At 34.0% G+C, this 26,582-nt stretch overlaps 1 protein-coding gene and 1 long non-coding RNA gene across 6 annotated transcripts in view; one reads left to right on the top strand and one right to left on the bottom strand.

Annotated features, from left to right (window-relative positions):
* The window catches only part of LOC126830818 (protocadherin-9), a 55,382-nt gene extending 36,541 nt beyond the window's left edge, over positions 1-18,841 (top strand). For 3 of the 5 annotated variants that reach the window (XM_050561232.2, XM_050561233.2, XM_050561234.2), the window contains exons 2-5: positions 4,995-7,914; positions 11,704-11,859; positions 13,274-13,397; positions 17,511-18,841. In XM_050561232.2, the coding sequence (XP_050417189.1) occupies positions 5,167-7,914; positions 11,704-11,859; positions 13,274-13,397; positions 17,511-18,034 (3,552 nt within the window). In that variant the 5' untranslated portion in view covers positions 4,995-5,166 and the 3' untranslated portion in view covers positions 18,035-18,841. Of the gene's footprint in view, positions 1-4,465; positions 4,484-4,994; positions 7,915-11,703; positions 11,860-13,273; positions 13,398-15,980; positions 16,041-17,510 lie in introns of those variants that run through there. The other 2 variants (XM_056102761.1, XM_050561236.2) reach the window with 2 other exon arrangements.
* Positions 1-22,373, bottom strand: part of LOC126830820 (uncharacterized) — a 61,389-nt gene extending 39,016 nt beyond the window's left edge. Inside the window, exon 1 of the long non-coding RNA XR_007683990.2 lies at positions 22,274-22,373. This is a non-coding gene — a long non-coding RNA (uncharacterized LOC126830820). The remainder of the gene's footprint in view (positions 1-22,273) is intronic.
* Positions 22,374-26,582: the final 4,209 nt, after the last annotated feature.

Here is a 26,582-nt window from a genome sequence, read left to right on the forward strand (position 1 = left end):
TGATTAACATGATCATCCCATCACTTTTAAAGACTAAAAGTTTGTCATTCTAACCTTTGGCAGTCTGCTGAAGTCCATTTCATCTTTATAAAAAATTGTCATGGTAGCGACAGAACTTTCTACTAAAATAACCCTGGTTAGAATCCCAGAATGGGCCAACTTTTGTATTTTTCAAGCCTGGTTCCCATTTGTCGGCGATGGCATCTGTGGCACTACCTGGAGAGTGTTACCAAGTGTTTTGGATGAGACAGAAACTGTAATGCACTTGTGAAAGACACCTCGACAGTTGGAATCCAATGAACAGCTTGTGAGAATACTGTTGTCGGGGTAAAACTCTCCTTAGTAACACTGAACACATGACCCTAGCAGTAACATTGAACACATGACCATAGCAGTAACATTGAATACATGACCATAGCAGTACCATTGAACACATGACCATAGCAGCAACAGTGAGCACATGACCATAGCAATAAGATAACCAAAAGTTAGTCTTAAAATGACCAAAGTTAAAACTGTTATCCTTTTCTTTTTATTCTATTTGACCTTTTGGATATTAAGGTTGAGGCTTTGTTCATTTCCAAAAATAATGTTTAACTTAAATATTTTCTTTTAAGACTTCCAGTTCTATTGAAACTTCTTAGAAATTTATTTGTGGAATATAACAAAGTTTCATTGACATTAGCTGAATTAAAATAGAAAGAAACAGTTTATGGATAAATTATTAACATCTTGGGTACATCATAATCCATCAAAAACAATTCTCAATGTCTTCATTTCTTTGTTTAATACATATTATTAAGACTAAATTCTGTATTTGTTTCAAAAAAATAAATGATTAATGATCTATACATGGTAAAATAAGATTATTTTGAGGAATTATAAGATACATTATTTGATCAATTTGTCATTTCTGTAGGATGAAAAGTCTCGAGGGAGTAATAAAGTTGATGCAAGCCGAATGTCTTCTAAAAGGTTAATCATATTCTGTTTTATAAAACATTTGATGCCTTTCTCAGACTCATCTTGGGATTAGGTCTGAATTTTCAAGAATTTGTTATTTAACTATTTTGTCTTCAATTGAATAAAGTATGTGTTATTTGCAGGAATGCTAAAAAGCTTTTCTAGTAGACCTTGGTGGTATCTTGAAATTTTGTCAGAAGATTGGAAAGTTATTTTCTATGTGTGAATATCCGTTTGTGTTTAAGTTACGGTTGATTATTTCTTGTCAATTCAATAGCTCATAAATTTATATCCTTGATGCAGGTCTCGAGATAAAAATATGTCATTGCTGTTTAATAACTTTAATAAATAAGATTTAAAATTAAACCTGTTGATGTGCATTAAAGATCTAAATCCCTTTGAAGTCAGTTGATCTGATATGTTATAGTGATGGGGTAAATTCTTTATGATTATGAAGTCGTAAGTAAGACGCTGGCTCGCTAGCCTGGAGGTCGAGTGTTCGATCCCTGCATTGGCCAAGAAAGTTCATGGGATTTTCCAACATGGTTTCCCCTTGTCAGTGGTGCTGGATGGGAGGGCCTGACAAGGACAGCTGTCTAGTCGTTCGGATGGTATGAAAAACTGAGGTCCCATGTATACACTGGCATGCACATAAAAGATCCCTTGGCAGTTGGAATTCGATATAAGAGTAGACCATAGTGCCGCTTCCCGGGCAATATTTCCCTCATAGCACACCGTATGGCAGATACCTGTCTTCATTATCCCAGTCGGAGCAGAACAGTAGGACGTTAATCCCCATTTCATTTCATGAAGTCCTAATACAAGGGTGTACTAGTTTAATTGAACTACAGCTATCGATAGGTGTAATAATGGTTTTTAAATGGCTGTAATCCATCTCTCAATTTCCTAATGGTTACACCTACGTCAGCTCTAAAAACATACATCATTATCGTCATCGTTTAGTATTTTATCGAAAGAGAAAACCACTTTGCAACGACAATAAAAGATTTAAGTTTATTTATATATTTGTGATATAAATGAGCTTCTGCTTGATCTCCGCACAGGTAAAAAAAAAGAATGGTGATCAGTGAAAGGCTGTTTTGCGTCAAGCATGTCAATTAACCATGACAGGTAGCTTGTACTAATATTGTTATTGAAAACAAAATGGTAGTGATAAAAATCAAAGCAACTTGTGAAGTTATGGTCGGTGAAATTAACCATAGTGCCAAAACTTGTTATTATTGACTTGCCTTCCTAAAAGGTTTTTACACTTTCTGAAATAGTCCAGATTATGGAAAAGGTAGTCCAGTGGATACGTGCTAATCTCTGTTAAGTATTTAAGTGTGTGGGTAATTATTGGCAAGGTGTTAGACCTACTACCCCACTGTTTGACAAATAAACTTTCACAGGTTCCAAGATTAGTCTTCAAATTGGCATTTTAATCATCAGGTGGTCAAGATCTGTTTGTAGACGACTTACAAATGGTAGATAGCCTTGACCAAATATTACCATCTGTTCTTAAAGTTTTTGGGTGGTTTTTTTTTTCATTGAAAAAATAAGTTCCTTGATTTCTTTGTCATGTATTCAGTTTTAATCTGACACTAAATTAGCCTCAACAGAATTACAAATTTTGACTGAATTTTTCCAAGTGCAGATTTAATAATTGAAAGGGAAAATGATTTCAATCTAATTCGTGATTCTTAACATAAAAAAACCTGTATGAATTTATTAAAGTGTGTATACTTCCTTATTGAGGGGAATATGTGAGGTTTTAGATATCTTATTCTGCCAAGATTGTTTAAATAAAACTAAATAAAAGATAACTATGTTTTCTTTGTATATATACAAATATCATTACAAGATAGTCTATTTGAATACAGAGTCAAACAGGACTTCATTATTTTAAAAGGCCTAGTTTCCTTGGGTGTATCACATAACATGGAGTGTAGGAGGCAATTATAAGTTTGGCATTTCACGATATACAAAAGATAGGGGGTGCACAGAACAACCTCTTGCCCACCCCCTCTTCCTGATTGCCCCCCCCCTTCCCCCTTCCTGATTGCCCCCCCCCCCTTCTTCCTGATTGCCCCTGACTGTTGTATTAAATAAGAATTCAATTTCTGTGGAATTAAACCTGATATTTCTATAAGACCGAGTTCTAGTACACATAATGAACAATAAAAACTTTTCTATATTAAGAGATATCATATTAAAATCGACCAAGTCTAATGCAATATAAATTTAACATCCAACAAGGCAATTTCCTGCGGCAAATATTATTGAATTTAAAGAAAATGAGGTTTTTTATTAACTAAAAGCAATTGTGGTTTTCTAGACCAGAAATACATCAACGTGTGGAGGTAATAACGGCATACAAATTAATTGAATATATAGATTGCAGAAGTGAGGTATATAAGTTAGATAATGTTACAGATAAACATCTGTTACAAGTACATGTTTTTACAATATTTTTTGGATATGGTGGAACAATGGAATAATGTAAATGACGGGTAGTCGCGTGTGTGTCAATTGTTTTTGAAAGGTGGTTGTAGGTTAAATTGAGCGGCAAGAAACTAAACACAAGCAGGTGAAGATTATCCTAAGAGGTTATACAGATGATGGGGTTTAGAGAAACCTGCCTTTCTTACCGATATCATCATAATAATGTTACTACAACATGTTTATTCAAGCAATGTTTATTCAGTTTTTTTTCTGACCTAGTATAGAAATGAGCCGCTTAGCTTCAGTTTAGTGGATGTTAGTTTGTGATTTATTTAATTTAAAGATGTTTTGAAGTTGTTGCACAGTTTTTATGCAAGTAAGAATTTCATGTTAGTTCGTGATTTTTTTAATAAGTTGTTGCACACTTGTTGTTTTTTTTGCAAGTTAGAATTGACATATTAATATTTATGTTAGATAAGATTTTCATATAAAATATTTAGAATTGAAAGAAGATTGGTTTCAAATTTGAACATGATCTTTATATGATTTCAGTTTACATAAGAATGTACATTTGATTTGGTTTTATTTTTTAAGAATTATTCTATGATAAAGGAATGGACAATATTATATCAGTTTGTTTTGATTTACACATGTCTATTTATTTGACAAATTTTCATTTTCATGGACTATTAAGTTTACAGTGAGGTTGAAGTGTTCTAGAAGCAAAAGTTGTTGAGTTCTGCATCAGTAGTCAATTAAAGTGCATGGTGTTATAGAGACAATGCAGCCAGTATTGACTGATGACAAGTCAAAGGTGGATGTTTTCACAAAATTAGCTCGATTTAAAATCAAGGTGTAAAGATTAAGAGAGAGAAATGTTTATCTGAACTGATCATCAAGTCACTAACTTAAACAAAGCTGTGATTTGTGGCTGTTAATCCAGGGGGGTGAACTATTGTCAACTGTTGACTTGACTTCTTAGCTATTGTTTTAAAGCTAACATATTGGACTGAGATCTGTGCACAGGTTAGAGCAGTCTCAGTCTGGACTTTGAGGTGTTGATAGAAGTCGTGGACAAGTATGCTAGAAATCTTTTCTTCATTGAAACTTATGTATTTAGTTTTGAAATCTGTTTCAAGGGTCCATGTCTAAAATTTTTGTTCAAAATATTAAATCAAACTGCAATTAATGGAAACAAAACCAACTTTTCAATTTCTTTTGGATAATTTTCATTGGGAAATATACTACTAATGGTTATCTCTCAATTCATTATTGTAATAAATTGTTCAACACTAAAACCTATATATGAAGTTGTGCCATAGCCTACCTGGAATGTTGATGTGCGCTTTGTAAGGTGTAGGTGTAAATTGAATAAATTCTTGCAACATGTTGCTAAATTCTGACATAACAATGTCATATCATAATAATCTCTACTTCCTAAAACATGTCATGTTTTCTAGATTAGCTAATACACAATGAAAAAACTTTCCTTTGCAAGTGTTGTCTTTCATTTCTGATAACCTTTTTTTTGTTATGTTGACATCAAAAATGAAGATAAAGATTATAATTTCATTATTTTTATCTTTCAGAAAAAGTCCATGAATCCAGATGCTTTATGATATACGGAAAGTTCTCAAGCTGTAAACAGCCATATATATAGTTTTGGAATTGTGATCCGAAAGAATAGAACTTTATCCATGGTTAGACACGTTTCCCGAACATTGATACGGTAGTGAGAGTTCGGAAAAAAGAATTTCCATAATGGCTTCCATAATTGTTGTAATATTTAGTTTTTTGATTGTTCCCAGCATTTTAGGAAATGAAATTACGTTACGTTATGAAATCGAGGAAGAGCAAGATCCTGGTACGGTAATCGGAAATGTCGCTTCCGACAGTAGACTTGATGAAGACTTCAGTTCTGCAGAATTTCAAAAACTGACTTATATCATATTTAAGGAAGGTAATGCACATGCAAATAAATTCCGAATCAATGATAAAACAAGTCAATTAAGTACAGCTGTTAAACTAGATCGTGAAGTCGTCTGTGAATCCAAGTTGGTTTGTGAATTAAAAATAGATATTGGCGTGTACATGAAGCTGGATTCTGGAATTGATGATTTACGTAAAATTGTTCGAGTGACAATAGTTTTACAGGATATCAATGATCATGCGCCAACTTTCACCAAAGATACTATTACGCTGGAAGTTCCAGAATCCGTTCTTAAAAATCATGTTCTTTATATAAGTGGTGCCAATGATCCTGATATCTCGCCAAATTCTATCAAAGAATACAGTTTGATTCCTCCAACTGGTATGTTCAGCTTGCAGGTAACCACCAACTTAGATGGCAGTTCTAATTTAGGCCTGATTGTCAATCATAAGCTGGACCGCGAAACTGTAGATTTGTTTAACTTAAAGATCATCGCAAAAGATGGCGGAATTCCTCCGAAAACTGGCTCAGTGAACATACAGATTAAAGTTCAGGATGATAACGATAATAGGCCAGTCTTTTCCAACGAACCATACCAGATCTCAATCAGGGAAGATTTTCCTGTTGGTTCCACTATTATCAAACTCGATGCTGTAGATCCTGATTTTGGTGTTAATAGCAACCTGACCTATTCCTTGAGCACCCGAACATCTGACAAAGTAAGAAAATTCATTGATATAAATGAAGCCACAGGTGAAATTTATGCCAAACAACATCTTGATTATGAACAAGAGAAGTTTTTACAATTTTTAGTCGATGTTTCGGATCGAGGTACACCATCCCTCTCGTCTCAGACAACTGTTAAAATTGACATAGAAGATGTAAACGACAACGCACCTCAGCTCAAAGTGAATCTTCCACCTAGCAGTCGTGCTATTTCAGAATCGGCACAGAAAGGTGCCTTTGTAGCTCATGTGTCTGTTTTTGACGAAGATAGTGGTGAAAATGGAGAAATTACATGTGACATTGCTGATGATAGGTTTTCGTTGCTCCTCTTTTCTGACTTTGCGTACATCTTTAAAATATTGTTGGAGAGACCTCTCGATTATGAAGAAACACATAATGTCACTGTTAATGTAACGTGCAAAGATAATGGCAACCCACCTCAATTCAACTCTACGTCATTTGTTTTTGACGTAGCAGACGAAAATGATAATCCTCCGCTTTTTTCTCAAAAGGAATACAGAGTTGCCTTTACAGAGAATAATAGTATTGGTGATAAAATACTGACTGTTCAGGCCACTGATCCAGATAGCGGTGAAAATGCTAAAATTATTTACGAACTGATGAACAGAAGTTCAGTAGTGACTATAAATTCTTCCAGTGGGATTATTCGTGCTGAAACGGTTTTCGATCGTGAAGTAGAAACCTGGGAGTACAATTTTAAGGTGATAGCTAAAAACACTGGATATCCAGTCGTATCCTCCACTGCAGAGGTAGTTGTGATTATCACAGATCAAAATGATCATCCGCCATTATTTACGTCAAAACATTTTACGTTTGGTGTGATGGAAAATCAACAACCAGGTACACACGTTGACCGATTGAATGCGACGGATGCAGATAACAGCAAAAATACAAATATGATTTTCTCTTTCGCGGCTGATTCGCAAGTTAATGAGTTCAGTATTGATCCATACACAGGATTTATTAAAACCACCAAAAAACTTAATCGCGAGGAAAATAGTCATTACGATTTTAATGTTGTAGTTAGTGATAAAGATAAATCAACGTTTGAAGATACAGCTAAGGTTACGGTAAATATTTTGGATGATAACGACCATGCTCCCGTTATATTGTACCCTAATGAACGCAATAAGACGGTTCAAATTCCCTTTAATAAGCCTGCGGGTACGATCATCTTAACGATTAAAGCCGAGGATTCAGACAGCGACAATAACGCCAAGTTAACATTCTCCATCAATAAGGGTAATGATAAGAAACTCTTTATGATGAATTCCGATACTGGAGAAATCATGATTGCCAAAACCTTGCATGCGAGCGATTCCGATACTTATCCCTTGGTTATTGGTGCCCACGATAATGGTGGCGCAAAACAAAAGAATTCTTATTCCAATTTAAATATAATAGTGACTGGAGGTAACAGTTCTGCTATAAGATATGGCGAACGTGGTAATGGCACAGAAAACCAGAATATGGCAATTGTGATTACCCTTATTATTGTGACTGTGGTTCTCGCCATTGCAGTTTTAATAACAATTTGTATTATTCGAAAAATAGATCGCGATAGGCGTAAGAAAAGCACCAGTAAATTGGAAATGGAGAAAGCATTAGAAATGCAGAAACCATTTGATCATTTGAATGACTTAAAATCTAGTGATTCAGAAGACAATGAAATAGAAAAACTAAAACAAAAAATTAAACGTGATTTAAGTTTTTCTGTGAATGACAGTGAACCAAACTTTGATTCTTCATCTTTCACGAATGTGTCATCGTTTACAACATTTACTGGTAAAAATTTAACATCATATTCCTCCATAGAACAGAAGATGCTTGAGGTACGTACATTTATATTTTATGGTGATCAGTGCAATGATGTTTAACACATGACGATAGCTCACTAACGATGGTGTATGCCCATCTTAACACACAACACAATTATATGGAATACTGATTACTTGAACAATTATTTCTGGTAACGTTGCTTGAAAAAGATGAGAACTCGTGTTGGAACATCTCCAGAAATAAACTTCTAAGTAACTTTTATTCCATCATAAATTGTTGTGTATTATTCAGTTAATAAATGCTCCTTAAACAATTTATCAGGTGTAGTTAAATGAAATTAAATGAAGTCCTGAAGTCAAAGAATATTTTAGAGTTTAGATGTATCAAATCTGTCCAGTTAATGACAGCCACTGATGCTTCAGTTTGGTCAGTCTGTTTTTCGGTATATTATGAAAGGAAATCGTCTTCTCATTATTCCTCCTGACAAACGATGTTGGAGTTGAAGGTGTGACATGTAATACATCCATCATCCTCATTGTCACAAAAGTTGCACAAGAATTAATGCGTTTAGCTATCTGATCCGAGTTCGAGGACATCCTCTTGGTGATCGGAAATCTAATAAAGTAGGATCGGTAACATCTTCTATACAGGAATAACAACTTGTGGCTAATGATATTTCCTTTGATGGCATTAGAAGGAATATTAATTTAACGTAGTTACTTAGATGGTTAGCGTCTCGGTGAGCTGTCTTAAGATATTGTCGGACATTTAGAGTCTCTATATTGTATACAAACAATAACGATCACCCACAGGGTTTAGGTATTTTTCATTAATTAGGGATCTTTTATTTGCAAACATGCTAAGTGGGATAAGTTAGGGGATTAGGAGAGATTATGTCAAGTTTGGGAGTTAATCTTAAATATAATCTGATATCACATAGATAGGATATCATCTTCCATCCAATGGCTCTTAATGATATCAACAAACCCAACATGGTGGATTGTTCATGTGTATCCAAATACTTGTTTCTTTCTTCAGATAAAGGTTGATTATAGAATAAGTAATTTCGATAATAACTTAAATTCAGATATTGGCATTAGCATGAACAGCATGCACAAACTTATCAAAGCTGATTTAATGACATCGACAAGTCATTCTATTTTTCCTCAAAATTTCTATACAGTACGAATGGGTACCATTAAAATTAAATGACTTTCAATTTGTTTTTCTATTTTGTTTTATATTCTGTATTTTATGTTTACCAGATTCAAGGGGTTTCGTTAGCCCTGCTCTACAGTATAATATTTAATGAAAAGATTTACCCTTACTATTTAGACCCTGTTTGAAATTTGTATTTTCTTAAATAACATGGTTAAATGAATATACACTCCCATAACCTTTCTCCTATATGACATTATAAATTGATTCAGAAATCTATATTGAGATATCAACGGTGGGATGTTATACAGAGAAAATTCAATACCTGTAGTTGGCAGTGCTTTGTGTAGCCTAAGTTACCACACCTTCGAGATTTGTCATCAAAATGTATCGCTACATTAGACATTATTTCTGAATTGATGTGTTCATTATAGATTTGCCTTTACTAATTCATGGTGTATTGAATCATTTATGACCGATTTATTTAGAATATATGGACCATCAGGTACCTATATAATAACCTCATATAGAGGGACTGTTCGACAATATAAAATTTGCTTCTTTTTGTTCATATTGAGCACTTAAATGTACACATGTTATGAAAATTTAGAATTAAGACTCCAGGGTACTGGACCATTGTTTTTAGAACATTAATCAATTAAGGTGGAAACACTGTCTGATCCAAATTTACTCTCCATTGCTCACTTCAAGGAATATGCTTATCTTGATTTTTTTCCAGGGTTGTGCTGAAAAGTAGGATGCCAAACCCCATTTCATTTCAGTCATAAAATATAAAGAGAATAATTACGGACATGTAGTCATATTTGTATCCAAATTTAATAGTGCCTTTGATCTTAGTTGATTGTATCTTTTTCAATATACAAGAGTTAAAATAGGGAACAATAAATAAATTCTACTTTTTTTTATTCCCCCATTATATGTAGGAGTACATGTGGTCTGTCTTCAACCCTCATTTAGTGATCAAATAAATACCTTAGAGAAAATATTTTGGCACCTAGATCATTGTATCAGTTCTTAAATTGTTGACGCAGCATTCTTTAGATTAGTGATCTTCCACTCTGTGGAAAATTTAAACTGTAAACAGCGTTGTTTTAGCATAGCACCTGACTACATAAGGAACAGGCATGATGGGAAAGGTATCACAAACGTGTCACATTGACTTCCGAACATATCAAATTGATGTCAATCCTTTTCAAGTCATTTGAAAATGTTCCAAACATGTTTTTTCACGGCTTGGGCCATTTCCTCACCCCTGGATTTGTTTGAAGAGTGGCATCCTCTTCAAATCTGGGTTCATTTAACTCACTTCAACCACTTGTTTTAAAGATCAAAGTTAAAAACTGTTAATTTGTCTCAAGAAAATAAATTGTTTGTTTATAGAATTAGGCATTAAAGAAGTTAAATTTGTATAATTGGTTTGTAAAGTTCACAACGCATGCCGTCTGCTCTGAGGGTGTTGTGAATGTTTGTTAGGAAACCGCTACAACCACTCGTTATTTCACTCCTCTGTGTTAAATTTTTAGGTAAAGGCTAACCATTGGATTACCTGTTCCAAACCTAATTTGTTAGAATTAGCTCTAGTGAAAAAAAAAGATTTTAAATTGGATAACCATGTCGTGAATCGGTGCAGTTCTGAAGTACACTTGCAGCATAGCATTGCTATTTGCAAAAATAGCAAAACTATAATTGTGAAAGTTTGTCTAAAATTTTCAAAATCAATATAGCAGTATCTGTACCATTAGGATTAAAAGATACTTTTTTGTGGAATCCGTTATGTTTGTCGCTCTATATACCACCGAAACATTCAATCTAACTAGTTGAAATGTTTTCCAGTGAGGCTCATATAAAGTAGACTGAACACCATTTTGCTGGATATTGAAAGGAAATAGTAAAGTGGTGTTAGCCGTTTACGCGCCATAAAATGTAATAAAAAAAGAACAGCTGTTGATATTCACACAATATACCCCGAACTCTAAATGCTTCATTTAGGTGAAACCTGTTTCCACATCGCAATGGATAACAAAGATAGGCTTCATTGAACGTTGACTGCATGAATATTCTGAAAGAAAATTTTGAATGTTGGAAGTATGAATTGGGGTTAAGTATGGAGAGAGGATAAAGGAGCTGGTGACAAATTATCACTTAATAGTGTTAAATATGAATTCTGATAAAAGACTATTATGATTCTAAATGACTGTTTTTATAGGATTTCAATTTTTCCTGCCTTTATTGTCAAAATCTATTTCTGTTAAAAGGAAAATCTTAAGATATTCTTATCAGAATATTCAAATAAATAGTGAAAGTTAACTACAATAAATATGAATATTTCCTAAAATTATTTGTGGCCTGAAAAACCATAATGTATTTTGCTTGTATATATTTTGATAAACAAATAATATTCAATAAAAAAAATGATAAGAGTTAACATTTGTTGATATTAATATTGTTATTTTCAAAGTTGTGTATTAAATGAAATATTATACACGTACACACTCAAAACGGTTTAACCCTTATTGTTAAATTTCTGTTATAGGGCCAGGGAAACTTAGTTGTAGGTCCGATAAATATTTCTCATGATCAATATTATGAGAATTGTTGCCCTTTATTTCACATTTAAGGAGTTTAATATATTTTGACCCTATTTTATTTGTTATATTTTTCAGAATCCACAAGCTTGTAGTTCTGTTTTATCTAATAATACATTGTCTCCAGATGGAAACAAGAAAAATCGGCATTATCCCGATAAAAGGCGGGAAATAAACAGATTGTCATCTGATCATTTAAGACCATATAGAGGTCATTGGTTACAAGATCAAAAGGTAATGATCACCTTAATCATTCCAATGAGTAAATGAATTGAAAATAAAATTGGTCAGGGGGTTTGCAAAGGAGACCTTATCTTAGCATATCTTTTTAACAAAGTAAAGGTACATGTAGTTATTAAAGAGAATATCGATGTATTCTAAGGAAATAATCTTGTTTATATAGAATGTTAATGATCAGCTTAATGATTCTAATGAATTAATTGAAAATGGTCAGGGTTTTGCAAAGGGGAGCTTCTTTAAGGATATGTTTTTACAAACGTAAATCTAGTTAAGAAAGAGAAAATATGTCCATGCATTCTAAGGAAATAACCATGATGATTTAGAAAATCTTATCATACCAGTACATTGCTAGATTTTAGTCAAGAATTCTGAAAGCAGATACTGATTTCTACTTCTGAAACACTGATTGATAAATGGTTTAAAATTATGCTATTTATATATTTATGTGTCAGAATATTATGGCTAATCTTAAAATCTTAACATGGAAACAAAAAATGGTCTGATTATCGTGTTTATTGATTTTTTATGTGGACAATACTGCAGGTATCTTTGTGTATATCTTGTTAGAGTTGAACAGTCACAATATCATCGATGGCTTTATGATTCACGATGATCAGATAAAGAAAGTACGCCAATGAAACAATCATAATGAAGATAACAATAGGTCCAAATCACTGGCGCTGAACGTCCATCTCTTCAATTTTCTTTTTTAAGTCTGACCCTCTGTCTTTTCCACTCTACTTACTGCACTCTCTATTTTATGACCTGTATGGTCTAAAAATAAGCGAAAACTTGATTATTTATTTATTCTTTGATTAGTTTTATTTGGAAGTACTGATAAGAATTAATGACTCTTTATTCTATAGATTAACAATATTGACTATTGTTGTTTGTTGTGTATATGAACTTAGCAAAACCAATTCTCTTCAATAAATTAGTAAAAATAATTAAATGACAGTATATATGTTTGTTATATTAAGAACACTTTACTATCTAAAATCTGAATTTCTCACTAGACCTACTGTTTCAACTTTATCACAAAAGTTGAAACGTTCAGAAACTCAAATTTAATTTTGACAGAAACGTTCAGTCTGTTTAGGAATAAGTAGGCCTAAACATGATAAAGTGGAATATTTCTTTATTTTGATACAGAATATAGTTATGAAGTATAATGGGAAATATTTTTTTTTTTTTACAAAGTCTTAAATGTTATGGAAAGCAAGTTTGATTATGACAGATCAAGTTGAGAATTTTAGACCTCGAAATAGATTTCTCTTCAAAGAGGACAGATCCTTGAGTGAATTCTAATGAAATTTTTTTAAAAATGTCATCTGTGTCAGAAACCCAACCAGACTTGATATCTCATTATGACCTCAAATTATTTTATTTTTATTTACTGGTTTTTCAGCATCAAGGTATGTCAAAGATATCAGAAGATCTAACAAGTGAGATCTCTGGTAGTACGGAGACGAGTGAACGAGACAGTGGGCGTGGTGGTAGCGAAGAAGATATTCATCCACATAGTGATTCTGGTAAGTTCCACTTAAACCTTTTCTAGTCTTCAGAAATGGAAACCAAAGATATTAGTCTGATGTACGTTTTCAGAATTGATTTTCAAATAACAATGTATTTAAGGCATTCTCATGAAAATATTTAAATATTTGATTTTAAATGGACTTTCTCAAAACTAATGACGAGAATTATTATGGGGTTAGAAAAGATTGACATTTCTTGGTATATTAAGAAATTTTAATGAATGTTTAGGAGTAGCTTATATAGGAAGTTTTTGTTTTTTTAATAAATTCCATTATTAGACATAACTTATTGAAACGTGATGATAAAAGTCAGTACAGCCCTATTTCATACAATACATAATACTCAAATACATGACATTTTGACAGATCTATTGTGTTTTATTGGTAAAGATGATTGACTGTTAAGCATACAACGTTTTTATTAGCTTGTATAGTATTATGCACGTCTTTCCAACCTCCTATACCTCTTTTAAACCCCCAAGACGTGTTGGTCTAAATAAACGCTAAATCAGGAGTGAATAACTTGCAAAACAATGATTAATTGGACTAGTGGAGGACATTGAAGTATTGATCAAATAAAAACTAAATAAATAATATCTTGGGATCCATCTTGTAGTTAAGAAATCCACACAAAGTAATTTGTATTACATAATTCTCCTTTTCAAAATAGTATTAAGAATATGAGTATATTTCAACATGAAATATAATCCTTCTTTGTTTATTTTATATTCTTGATTAAAATCTAAAACTCAAACTTATTTAACCTAAATAGTAAATATTGAAATTTGTTATTTTTCTTGTAATTTTTTAATTCACCTTTTGGAGAGATTCTTCCCGTTTATTTACACTACATGATGTAAGAAGCAACCTACTGTTTGAATATAAGAATTCTGCATTATCTCAGTAAATGGAAAAACTGAACTCTACGACCCCCAATGCGGTATGAAAAGTAGACAGTTTAAATGCAATAAGTTTTCAAAAAGCAAATATTTATAATAGAATATGTATCAAGTCTGCTCTGTTTGATCTTTAGTTTAACCCCCATACATATCAGAGTATATTATGTATTGTAACTATTAGTTTAATGAAGTTAAATATGTATAGAAAACATGAAGATTTATAGCCCTTTGTTTTCGACCGTCTGCTTCAAGCGTGAGAATCCTTGGCCCCTTTTTGTATCAATAAAAGCTTTCTAACTGAACGACACACATCTTTGAAAGAGGGGAAGACAGAATTTACCTGGGCATTGAATTACTATACACCGTTTGACTCTAAGACACTGTTAAAACTGTCAAATATAATTAGTTTAACTTCTGAGGGAGGATCCATTTGATATCTATTAAAATATATAACGATTGTTATCATGATATTACGATATCATTATACTTTTAGACTCAATGATATGTAACTCTTATCTTGTGGGAAATTATCCTCTCGAATTATTTTACAAATTACTCCTTTTTATTGATGAGTCACAAATAGAATTTGATATTCATATCCACCTGTATTTTTGATATATTTATCAGAATTATTATACCATTTATTGACTGACTAATATTTAAGGCATTTGATGAATCTTGGGATTGATTTATGAATACATACTACATCGTATTATATATTTCACAAAGAAATAGTAAAAAAGGGGTTAAATATTTTTATGTAGATATCTTCAATCTGTTGGTATATTGTAATAAGTTATTTAGTGCAGTTGTTCATTTCCAAATGATGAGAATGGCTAGGACTTTAAAATACAACAGGTCACATTATGATGTGTTCACTTCCATTGACATAATAGCTTAGTTTTCTCATAGGAATTTCATTCAGTTCACATGAACCAAAAAGTGTATTTCACACCATGTTCACTGACACGTATGTTAGAATATAATCACTCTATCACAGTTGTGATCCATTGTTACCCATATTGTATTCCATACTTTTTACCATGCCACAGATCTATTCCATTCTCTCTATGGGGACACTTGATACACCACCTTAATAAAACATTCATATGAAGGCACTGTAATGCAGTATGGATCCTAACCAAAATAATCAGATCTGATAAAAAAATTCTGTTAAAAGATGGTCCATCTGTTTTTATATTCTAACAAATGGTAGATAATGGCAACTTCTCCATCCAATCAACTCGTAGACAAATCCTAGGTGCCTCAATACAAAGTCTACCCTTAGTTAAAGAATGTGTTAATCACATCATCAATGCTACCAGATCTTTAATTAGTGTGTACTAAGGTTTAGTAAATTAGTCAAATTTTGTTTATTATGTATTTCAAAATTAAATCTTAGTCATGTTTACCCATTCCAATTGGCAATTGTTAGTTCTGCTTCTGCCAGTGACATGAACACAATCTTGAATTAAGAACGGTATCTAGATAAGAAGGCTTTTATCTATTGTTAGAATATAGATTGACTATCTTTAAAAAAAAAACTTAAAAAGATAAGGACAGGGAAAACACTGTGTGATTATTAAAGAAACAAACTTGTTGCTCATGCTAGTGTTCAGAAAGATAACACAAACAGAAAAGTTTGGCCATAAAATTTATGCTATCCTTGTAATTTTTGTAGCTTCTGGAAGTACATCTTGCTACGTTTGAGCCATTTAATTTGGCACTTATTAAATCTGTGGTAAGTTCACACACATATATGTATGAAAGATAAATATCAACAATTTTTCTGGATAATTCCAATAAAATTGCAGACTTTTTATCTTTTTAGATATATTATCCTCTAGGGGCTTTCAGTAGATGGTTTTTTGCTTATTTGTAGAAAATACAAAATGTAGTTTCACGGACACATATAACACAATATATATTTTAGTGTGCAGTGATTTTAATTTTTTGTGTGCTTTGTTTTTGTCTCTATATCTGTTGTGTGCTTATGCCTCTATATCTGTTGTGCTTATTCATATACAATTGTGTGCTTTGTATTGTGTGCTTTTTACTCTGCTTCTCTATAGCATATTGATGCTTTTATTTGTATGGTGTGCTTTGTATTATGGTGTGCTTTTAATATTGGTGTTTATGTGTATATGTTAGTTTTCCTATATATATCTCACCTGTGTCATGTTTCGCCTTCTTTTATTTCTTATTTCATTTATGTAAATAGGGTTTCTCCACTTACCTTTTCGGGGGGGTTGGATGGCTGAATGGTTAGCGTGCACGCGCTGTATCATAAAGTCTGTCATTGAGCCGACTGGCGTGGTTTCGAATCCCCGGTTGTACATGACAAGGAGTAGGGTCGTCTGTCCAACCTCGTGGGTTTTCTCCGGATCCTCCGGTTTCCTCCCACTGCTAAAGACCCCAACGTGCAAGCGGGTTGTTGAAATAAAATTAAACCATATGTTAGTCCTGAAATGACCTAGTTTGTGTCGACTGGACGTTAAACCCCATTTCTCTCTCTCTTCACTTACCTTTTCAATATTTTGCTATATTTTGTGTATTATATTAATGCTTTTTGGTGTTAAATGTGCCATTTTCTTTTCACCTAGTAAATATTTGTTACAAATCAATATTCTGTTTATCCAATTTGGTACCAAATACAATATAGCTAAATTAACTTTATATCTGGGTGTTCTGTATTTTTGTAACTTAATTTTTTGGTGACTGGTGTTCTGTATGTTCTGTAGTAATGAAATGTATGTAATTTTCTCTTATGTGTCAAATTTGATTACAAGAAATCATTTTCGTAAGACTTTTCTATCCTTGATTGAAAAGTTTGCGTGATTGGTTTCCCACCATTGAGGAAAGATACTTTAGAATATATGAATTGGCTACTAAAAGACACTGGTCGGTAGCAGCTACACTTAAAATGGATTTGAACAATAAGACCACTTTTCTGATCAATAACTGTTTTGGTTGAATTTCTTAGTGTTTATTGAATCACTGTTAATTGATGTGGCCATTTTGTTGTCAGATAGACAAGCATCCCATGATAATGATATTTTAGCCTTTAATTATTGGTAAAGCAATTTGTACAGAACCAAAAATATTTATAAAACGGTACTATTTTTGGTGGCAATGCAATTATCAAACCAATTTCTGTTCAATCTGAACCCATTCATCCATAATCTGAGATCTGTTATATTTATCTTTGCAGATGATACCAAACCCGTGACTAGCCCCAGTAATGGAGAGAACAGTTTTCGGCATGACGAAACTACTCCAGAAATTGTCAATGTATCGCCCCATAGTCTGCACTCACCAACAGACACACATTATCAACGCAACATTAGTTTTAGTGATGACAGTGTGACGGCGAACACTACTGTTGATAACCAACAAAGACTGCGGAGGAATTTCTCAGAAAGTTGCTTCATGGCAACTCCACAGAATGTGACACCCATACCACACGATCGTATGCGCAGTTTAAGGCGATGTGCGGTAACAGAAAGTGCTCTGATGGGAACATTTACTGATTACACCCATAGCACACTGGGAATGGCATACTCGATTGGAGACATTGATTTAACGGGGACAATAGCGGCCAATGAATCGACTGTGATAACAATGGCACCAGAAGCTGATCAAACTAATAATACTACCTCGTATGATCACACGATTAATGCAGAGGAGTTGTGCAATGAGATAGATCAGCTGTTTTTTAACAATTCACAATATTAAACTGTTTGCGACAGTATAAATAAATGTGCAATATGGATATTAACCAAGCTATGCAATGTTGTCTGGTGATGAGTTGAATGATGTTTATTTCAAAAGCTTTGTGTGCATTTAATTAAAAACTGTCATTTAATGAGCTTTTTGTGAACTGAGATTGTTCGTTTGAATTTGAATTGAGATGTTCATTTTTAGTTGCAATTGTTGCTATATATATATATAAGTCTCTGTCTCAGACACGTTTGTATATTGAATGTAATTATACTCATCAGAAATATTATCTTTCATCAACATCATCATGCATTAAATGAAACGTTATCAGCATTTTAATATTAATTACCATAGCTCGTTATTAGAATTGTAATTAGTAAATTTCACGTGTATAAAAGAAAATGTATTGCCAATATCCCCAGTGTAAATGTAAATAGATACTTACAAATTGAATTGCAAGATATGGTGCTATATGTATGTATGGATATGTTTATTGTTATTTGTTATTATTAAATACTTTGTTTTTAATGTTATCCAAATGAAAAATTACATTTCTCCTCCAAAAACTCAACTTCTGTTTAAATATTTAAAATTATTTTTCTTTAATATTTCAAATAAAACGAGTAAAACTTCATTTTTCATGAGATTAATACATCAGTTTTTAAATTTTTAAGTCATTAATTTATTATAAATACCAAAAACATTTTAAACTTTTTTAGCTGTAGTTTCTTTTTTAATCCGGAAAGTTTTAAAGATCAAAATCTCTATAAAGTGTGACATGTATTTATTACTAGATCTTAATAAGATCTTAATGTAATACATGGTTTGTTGTAATAAAAAGTTATAGATATTTATACAATGGTGGTTGTGGCATTTTCTGTTGCACCAATGCTGAGGGGTGGGAGGCGAGAGCCTGCTTATGTGAATCTGCCAAGAACTCTTAAACGTAACAACATAATGTTTTCTGCACAAACCAGGTCTTATAAAGATGGGCATTCACTATGCAGTGTGCCATGAAATAAACATTGCCTAGGAATCGGCATTTTCATATTTCAGTTTATCAATTTTTGTTGCATTCGCACGAATGTAAACACTTACTTGCCAGGGCTGTCCATCCTGCTTAGCGAAAAGGGGGAACCAGGCTGAAATCTCCAAGGAACATTCTAAGCCAACATCCAGAACAAACCTGTGACTTTGACCCCCCGTCTAACATAATTGAACATGAGAGTACATAATGATACATGTGCAGTTCCCACATTGTTGAAATATGTTTCCACGAGCTTTCCTCTCACTTCAAGCAACTTATTGAAAGCTCGAGTATCCAAGTGGTAAGTGCACTGGACACAGTAATAGAATGTCCATGTTTCGAAACCTAAGCATAGTTCCCACACTCTTCAATAGAAGGCTTGATCTCGCTTTAACTCAGTACAACTTTTCTACCACGTAGATGTTGTGAAACTCTAGGAGGTTGCTTCAGGAACACGAGTTCCCACTTGTCACGAGTTCCCACTTGTCAGGTGTAGCACTGTCAAGGCTAACGAGGAAAAGTGTTTTCTAGTCCTAATTCCACAAACTTTATCACTTTAAGTTCTCAACCTGTGGATTCCTGTTTATAAGCAGATCAAACCAAGGATCATACATGATCAGTAAGTCTTAAAATCGTTTGCATAAATTGCCTTGCATTTACATTGTATATAAAACCAACATGAACCATGGTGATGTGTAGGCAGGAGCTCCAATACACCCTAGGTCAAGATATTGTCCGGGTTTATATATGTTGGAAGGGAAAGCGCATCTCCGTGTTAGTATTCCCTTGTTGGATATACATGTATTAAATTTGAGTAATTCCCAGATTTTTAGAAAAATGGGTTTCAACTGACACTCCACAAAAACTAGGTTATTTTGTGAAAATCACGGTACATATTTCAATAGTTCATTTGCGTGTACGGTCTTTAACAGAGGGTTGAAACTGGACAAAAGCCCAAGATTAGGCAGGCAACCCAACTCGGAATGTACAAGCACTCGGACACCAACTCCCGACTGACTCAAAAATAACCTTCCATGCACAATTATGAAAACACCGAAACGCATTCAATTCCTGTAGCAATAATTGACAAATCTAACTTAGAATATTAACTAATTAAATAATTACACAAATGATTTGTTTTAATTATTAAACAACCATGCATTAAATCACCGAATTGTGTCGTAATCTTGACTGGTCACACACAGTGGGTGGGGGATGGAACAAGTATCATTGGTTACAGAAATATTAAAATAGGATGATAATAAGAAGGCAGGTGTTCAATAATGATGGAGCATCAAGAGGGGAGGATCAAGTCCCATTGAAAGTGGGGATTACGTTCTGATTTCCCAGAAGATTTCGTGTTGATGATATCTAAGATTACACCAGATTTAGTCTTAAAGACCAGAGTCCGAGAATCATATAGCATTAACGTGGCTTAAATATCAAAGGAAATGGAGTAGCCTACTGACCACATGGAAAGAGAAAGTTGGTCTAAAGTAGGTGATTCCTTTGGGAATTTTGGCAGATCATCTACTGCTTGAACTCCCTATCTGCTTCAAATGGAACTACAGATCAGGGTCCAAATACTGAACTACAACAAAAGTGTGTTAGATATATGACCTTCTCTAATGAGAAGCGGTACATATGCCGTATTTTTGTTAAATGAGGAGGTGGGTGGACTGGGATTCCAGAAGACTAACCTATTGGGTAAAGTCTGAAAACTATATTACAACTGAATAGGCCTACAACTTTTAAAATTTTATAGAAGCATAAACAATGAGTTAACGTAAACATATCTGGTAAATATAGAAAAACGTATTTTAAACATTTTAATGGCAAACACGATTTGACGTGAACTCGTGAAGTCCTATTGGCGTCCCGAAAACCATAGTTTATAAATTCTCTCTATTCCTAAATCATCTGGAAAGTTTTATATAGGAAGCGATGTTGCATAACTTGCATTGCTGTAGCCTATTAATTCAAGTAAAATCTATAAGTTCGTAGGTCTACCGGCACACCAATTCCAAGGTTGGCCTACAAGAACGTTCAGAAAAATCTGATGTTCTTAAACGACATTAATAGGCACTGTTAGTTGTCAGTATTAGTAAGCACACGTGCATGCGACCCCCTTTGAAATGTTACGTGTTATACAGTTACTAAATATGAATTATATTGTAGCTATTCAAAAGTAAAAAGAGACTTCTTGTCTATAGATCGCATAAGTCTAAAATCAATTGGCAATGAGTTGTGGGGTTGGATGGCCAAGTGGTTAGCGCGTGCACGTTGTATCATAAGGTCTGTCATTGATTCAACACCGGCGTGGTGTCGATTTCCCGGTATTTCCCGGTTTCCTCCCACAGCTAAAGACCCCTACGCACAAGCGAATTATTGAAATAAAATTGAACCATATGTTAGTCCCGAAATGACCTAGTTTATGTCTAGTGGATGTTAAACCCTATTTGCCCGTCTCTCTCTGTGTCTCTCACTCGCAATGTCGCCTGTCCAACCTCGTGGGTTTTATCCGGGTCCTCCGGTTTCCTCCTACTGCTAAAGACCCCTACGCGCAAGCGAATTATTGAAATAAAATTAAATCACATGTTAGTCCCGAAATGACCTAGTTTGCGTCGATTGGACGTTAAAGCCCATCTCTCTCTCTCTCTCTCTCTCGCAATGAGTTCTTGGTAGGCTATAATAATCGGATGATTGACAGTATGTAATCGAGAAATATGATAAAGGGAGGTAACTACAATTTATATAAAAATAATCACTTCTCGTATTACATAAATATATTATTAATAATCGTTATTCAATTATGATTGATATAAAATTTCCTTGAATATTTAAGCAAATTCAAAATTGACAAAATTGACAAAACGGACCACTTTAATGTTGAATGCGTAGTAAAAATTGAATATATATCCCTGTAATATGTGAGTCCACCGTAGATGGCCGGTTGATGGGGATCAATACAGTGGTCAATTGAACACCAGACTTATGGCTGATTGATTTCATAGTACGGGAAGAGTTATTCTTCTTGATTTAATACCATTCTTCGTATATACGACGGAGAATACATTTTATATTCATTGAATAATTACTTTAAACTTAAGACTAAAATTTATTCCCTTTTATGATGTAGGCTACAATTCTATATATACTATTTTCTAATTAACAAAAAATTATGCTAAAGAATTGTTAATTCTAAAACTATATGATGCCAAGATTACCTTTCTAAATGTATTTCTCGCTATCTTCCTACAGATGTCTACCACCATTGCACAATATTTATATTAGATCAGAAGGTGATATTCAATATTTAACACGCCAATGATTCAAATAAATCTTTTTACTTTTATGTAATAAAAACAAAATTGGGAGAAGAAAACAGATAAAAAAGTTGAAATACAACACCTTTCTTGTATTATCAAACACACTAGAAAAACATACTTTTTCTTTTAAAAAATACAAGCACACCCACATGGTATAATTTGTTCAGTATTTCATATCTCGATGTTAAAACTGTGTTTTGTGTTTGTGACGATTTGTATAAAATGGAGTAAAAACTATCAGTTACATTGACAGTTTTGTTTTTCATGTAACAGTCCACATCATAATCTCACGTGTAGGTGTTAAACTTTTTCGAGTGTTTTTTTTTTTCTTTCAACCAAAAAAGAACAACGAACGTCTTTCTTTTTAAACTTTTGCTGTCTTTGCCCTTACAAACTGCCCTTCTATTTAGCTGTAATCAATTATGGGTGACGTGCACAAGAAAAGGTATTTATTTATTTGGTATCTCCAGTTCACCCGGGAGCCACGGAACCTCAGTGAATAAGATTCCGGTGCTGGCTGAGAAAGTTCATTAGAATTTTCTTGCGTAGTCCCCCGTGTCAGTGGTGCAGGATGGGGGTGCCTGGCAAGGGGCAACGTTTATTTTTTGGATGGATCGCAAAACCGTGATCCCATGTACACATTGGCGTGGACGTCAAAGGCAGTTGGAATTCGAAATAAGCCGTACAAATTTCCCTCATTGCACACTGTATGGCGTATGCCCTCTTAAATAGCCCAGGCGGTGCAAACCAGTAGAACGTTAAGTCCCATTTCATTTCATTTTTCCAGTTCACCCGCACGTTATGTCTTTTAAACCTTATTATGATCTTATTACTGTTCCCCTTCCCCTCACCACTTCCCACATTCAAACTACGTTCATATTAAATTGGAAACCATTATTTTCAGCTTAATCGGAGCCTGGTGATATTCGGGAGAAAACCTACACAAATCTAGGCACCCGAATCTGTGTTCACCCACACCTACCACAAGCCTGGGTTCAAAGCAAATGAAATGAAATGAAATGAAATGGGGTTTAACGTCCTACTGTTCTGCTCCTAAACTGGGCTAATGAAGACGGGCATACGCCATACAGTGTGCTATGAGGAAAATTTTGCCCGGGCAGCGGCGCTACGGCCTACACTTATATCGAATTCCAACTGCCAAGGGATCTTTTACGTGCACGTCAATATGTACAAGGGACCTCGGTTTTTCGTCCCATCCGAACGACTAGACAGCTGTCCTTGTCAGGCCCTCCGTCCTGCATCACTGACAAGGGGAAACCACGACGGAAAATTTGGATGAACTTTCTCGGCCAATGCAGGGATCGAACACCCGACCTCTGGGTTCAAAGCGCCAGGACAGTAATGACAGATCAGAGAGAGAGAGAGAGAGAGAGAGAGAAATGGGGTTTAACGTCCACTCGACACAAACTAAGTCATTTCGGGACTAACATATGGTTTAATTTTATTTACCTAATACGCTTTCGGTAGAGGTCTTTAGCAGTGGGAGAAAACCGGAGGACCTAGAGAAAACCCACGAGGTTGAATGATAGACCATAGTATTGGAATGATAGACCAATACTATGCAAACTACATGTCCCAGGATATTCGATTTTGATCAGTTTTATCTGGTGGTTTGTCTATATATAGACTGAAATGAATTATCTACCTTTGAACACAAATCAGATTCAGATTGATTTTATATATAGATAGCTAAAGGCTGATGTTTTCAATAGAAAATATGATTTGGATTTCAGAGTCATTTGGATGAAGTTTTGATGGGAGTTCAGGTACTGTTTTGGGTGAAATTTTGATATAGTTTAGGTTGTTTGTTTTTGTTTTGTTTTTTAAGTTTCGATAGAGTTTATTGTGTTCTTTTGAGTCGAGTTTGATCGAGTTCATGTGTTCTTTTTGGGCGTAGTTTTGATAGAGTTTATGGGTTCTTTTGGGTATTGTGTTAGAGTTTTGAAGTTCTTTAGTAGGCAATAAGATTTACAGTAGTTGCAATTAAAAGTAAGGACCTTTTCACTCTATAGATTTAAGAAATTAAATTCAATTTAATTAAAGTGACAACTTACTTTGTGGGCATAAACTAGTTGTCATCTCCCTTAAATAGTGTTTTCATTGGGTTTAGGCAGTGACATGTGCCATATTCAAGACCAATAGAAGACCAGTTAAATAACTTTAAGAAAATAATTGTTTCTTGAAGGACAGGAGCATTTCATCAGGTTAGTCAACTGGCTATTAGTGTGTACATGATAATAATGATGGTAATGATGATGATTTCATCGAGCCATCTGCTAGTGTAGATTGTTCCAGAGTCTTTGACATTGATATGATTAATCTACAGTTCTTGGTCAAACCTCGGAACAATGGCACGAAAACCACGTGGAGGTAAACCCAGCTAAATGATAGCCAAATTATATCGCCATTAATTAAAAGTTCCGTCTGTCCGGTGATGATTAGAATGAGATTTTAATACAGCAGAAGTCAAGGAAATGATGTAATTCCATGCTAACTGTTGCTGACTGCTAGATAATGAGACTTGTTGACAGGGGGTTTGTTGAAGAAGAAAGACCACTTGATAACCATGACAGACAATCACAAAGACGGGTAATAGCTTGTGAAAGTGATACACATTATTTACAAATTTCCATTTTTCTCTTTATCTTGTCGATTATCAAGATTTGCCTCAGGTTGAAGGGAAGATGTTACGAGTGATAATATTAAAATGTATCAGTGTAAACATTAAAATGTCCCTTTTTTATCAATTTGTTTATTGACCTACTGTTAAATAGAATGTAAACTTTAAAAGGCTAGAACTTACGTTAAATTTGATTGATTTAAATACTTTTTGGACTAGAATTTTTTTTTTTAAAAGAAGTACTTTGTGTAGTGTTTGGTCCATGATCTATATTTAACCTTTATTCTAGCATGCTGGGGCTTTAAGAATTCATCAAAAGATAATTTGGTGTGGTTATTAGTATGGAGGACAAGGTTTGTGTTGGGTGGTTTGTGGCAAGCTGGGGGGGGGGGGCATCTTGATTACAACCGCTGTTTGATGCCTGGGTGGATCAAAGGTGCGACCCTCGGGTCTAGTTACAAGTAGATCATTGAGGAGAGGTGTGAGACCTTTCATTACATGCTGACTTGAAGACAAGACGGCTCACAAAAATAAGTCACAGCCTAAAGACCCAGATTCTTACAATCAAAACTCCCGCACAGTTCCCATGGGGTAAGAATGATTAGCTGAATGTTAATCATACAATCAGTAAAACTTATTTTTTGCTACTTTGCAGAAAATTGTGCTGTTACCTCAGAAGTAATTGATATTGTTCAATTTGCTGGACCCTTCCTGAAATGCTAGGGTGACTGCACTATGGATCCATATATTATTAATATTGAGGGATTCCCCCCTATATATTCTTTGCAAGCTTCCATTGGCAGAAATGGGGAACTTTTAGGTAACAAGATGTTATTATAGCCCCGGATTCGGGCACCTATTAATCAATGAGAGTAGTGTCTGGGGATGATTCTTTTGATGACTTAACTCCAAATTGTACTTTGGGAACCTGTTCAGAAAAAGCTCTTGTTAATGAATCTAACTTTTGTAATGTATATCATTGAATAAAATAAAATACCTGACTAACATATGGTACTATTTTTCATTTCAACAATTCACTTGCAGGTACAGGTCTGTAGCAGTGGGGGAAAACTTGGGACTGAAACCACACCATTTGACTCAAGGCGCACATAAGACCACTTGATCACACACACACACACACACACACACACACCCGCCCCCCAAAATAAAAGGGGAGCCAGAGTGGCTCACTGAGTAAGGCGTTGGCTTGATAATCTGGAGGTCCTGGGTTGGATTCTGGTTTTGGCAGAGATAGGTCACTGGAGTTGTTTGGATGGCACAAAAGAGCAAGGTTTGGTCAACAATGTGGTGACGTTGATGAACATGTAAAAGAAACCTTGGAATTCAATCGCTGTCTAGGCGAAATTTCACTGGTAGCACACTACATGGTTTATGCCAGTCTTCATTATCTCGGTTGAAGCAGAAAAGTAGGACATTACATTCCTACCCAAATAAAAAGAATATGTATATTTGTATTATATTGTTGTATTCTAAGTATGTTTTATTTTATATACAATATAATTAACAATAATTTAATCAATCATTATACATATATTTATTATATAC

Source organism: Patella vulgata, chromosome 8, assembly GCF_932274485.2.
Source record: "Patella vulgata chromosome 8, xgPatVulg1.2, whole genome shotgun sequence".
NCBI lineage: Eukaryota > Metazoa > Mollusca > Gastropoda > Patellidae > Patella > Patella vulgata.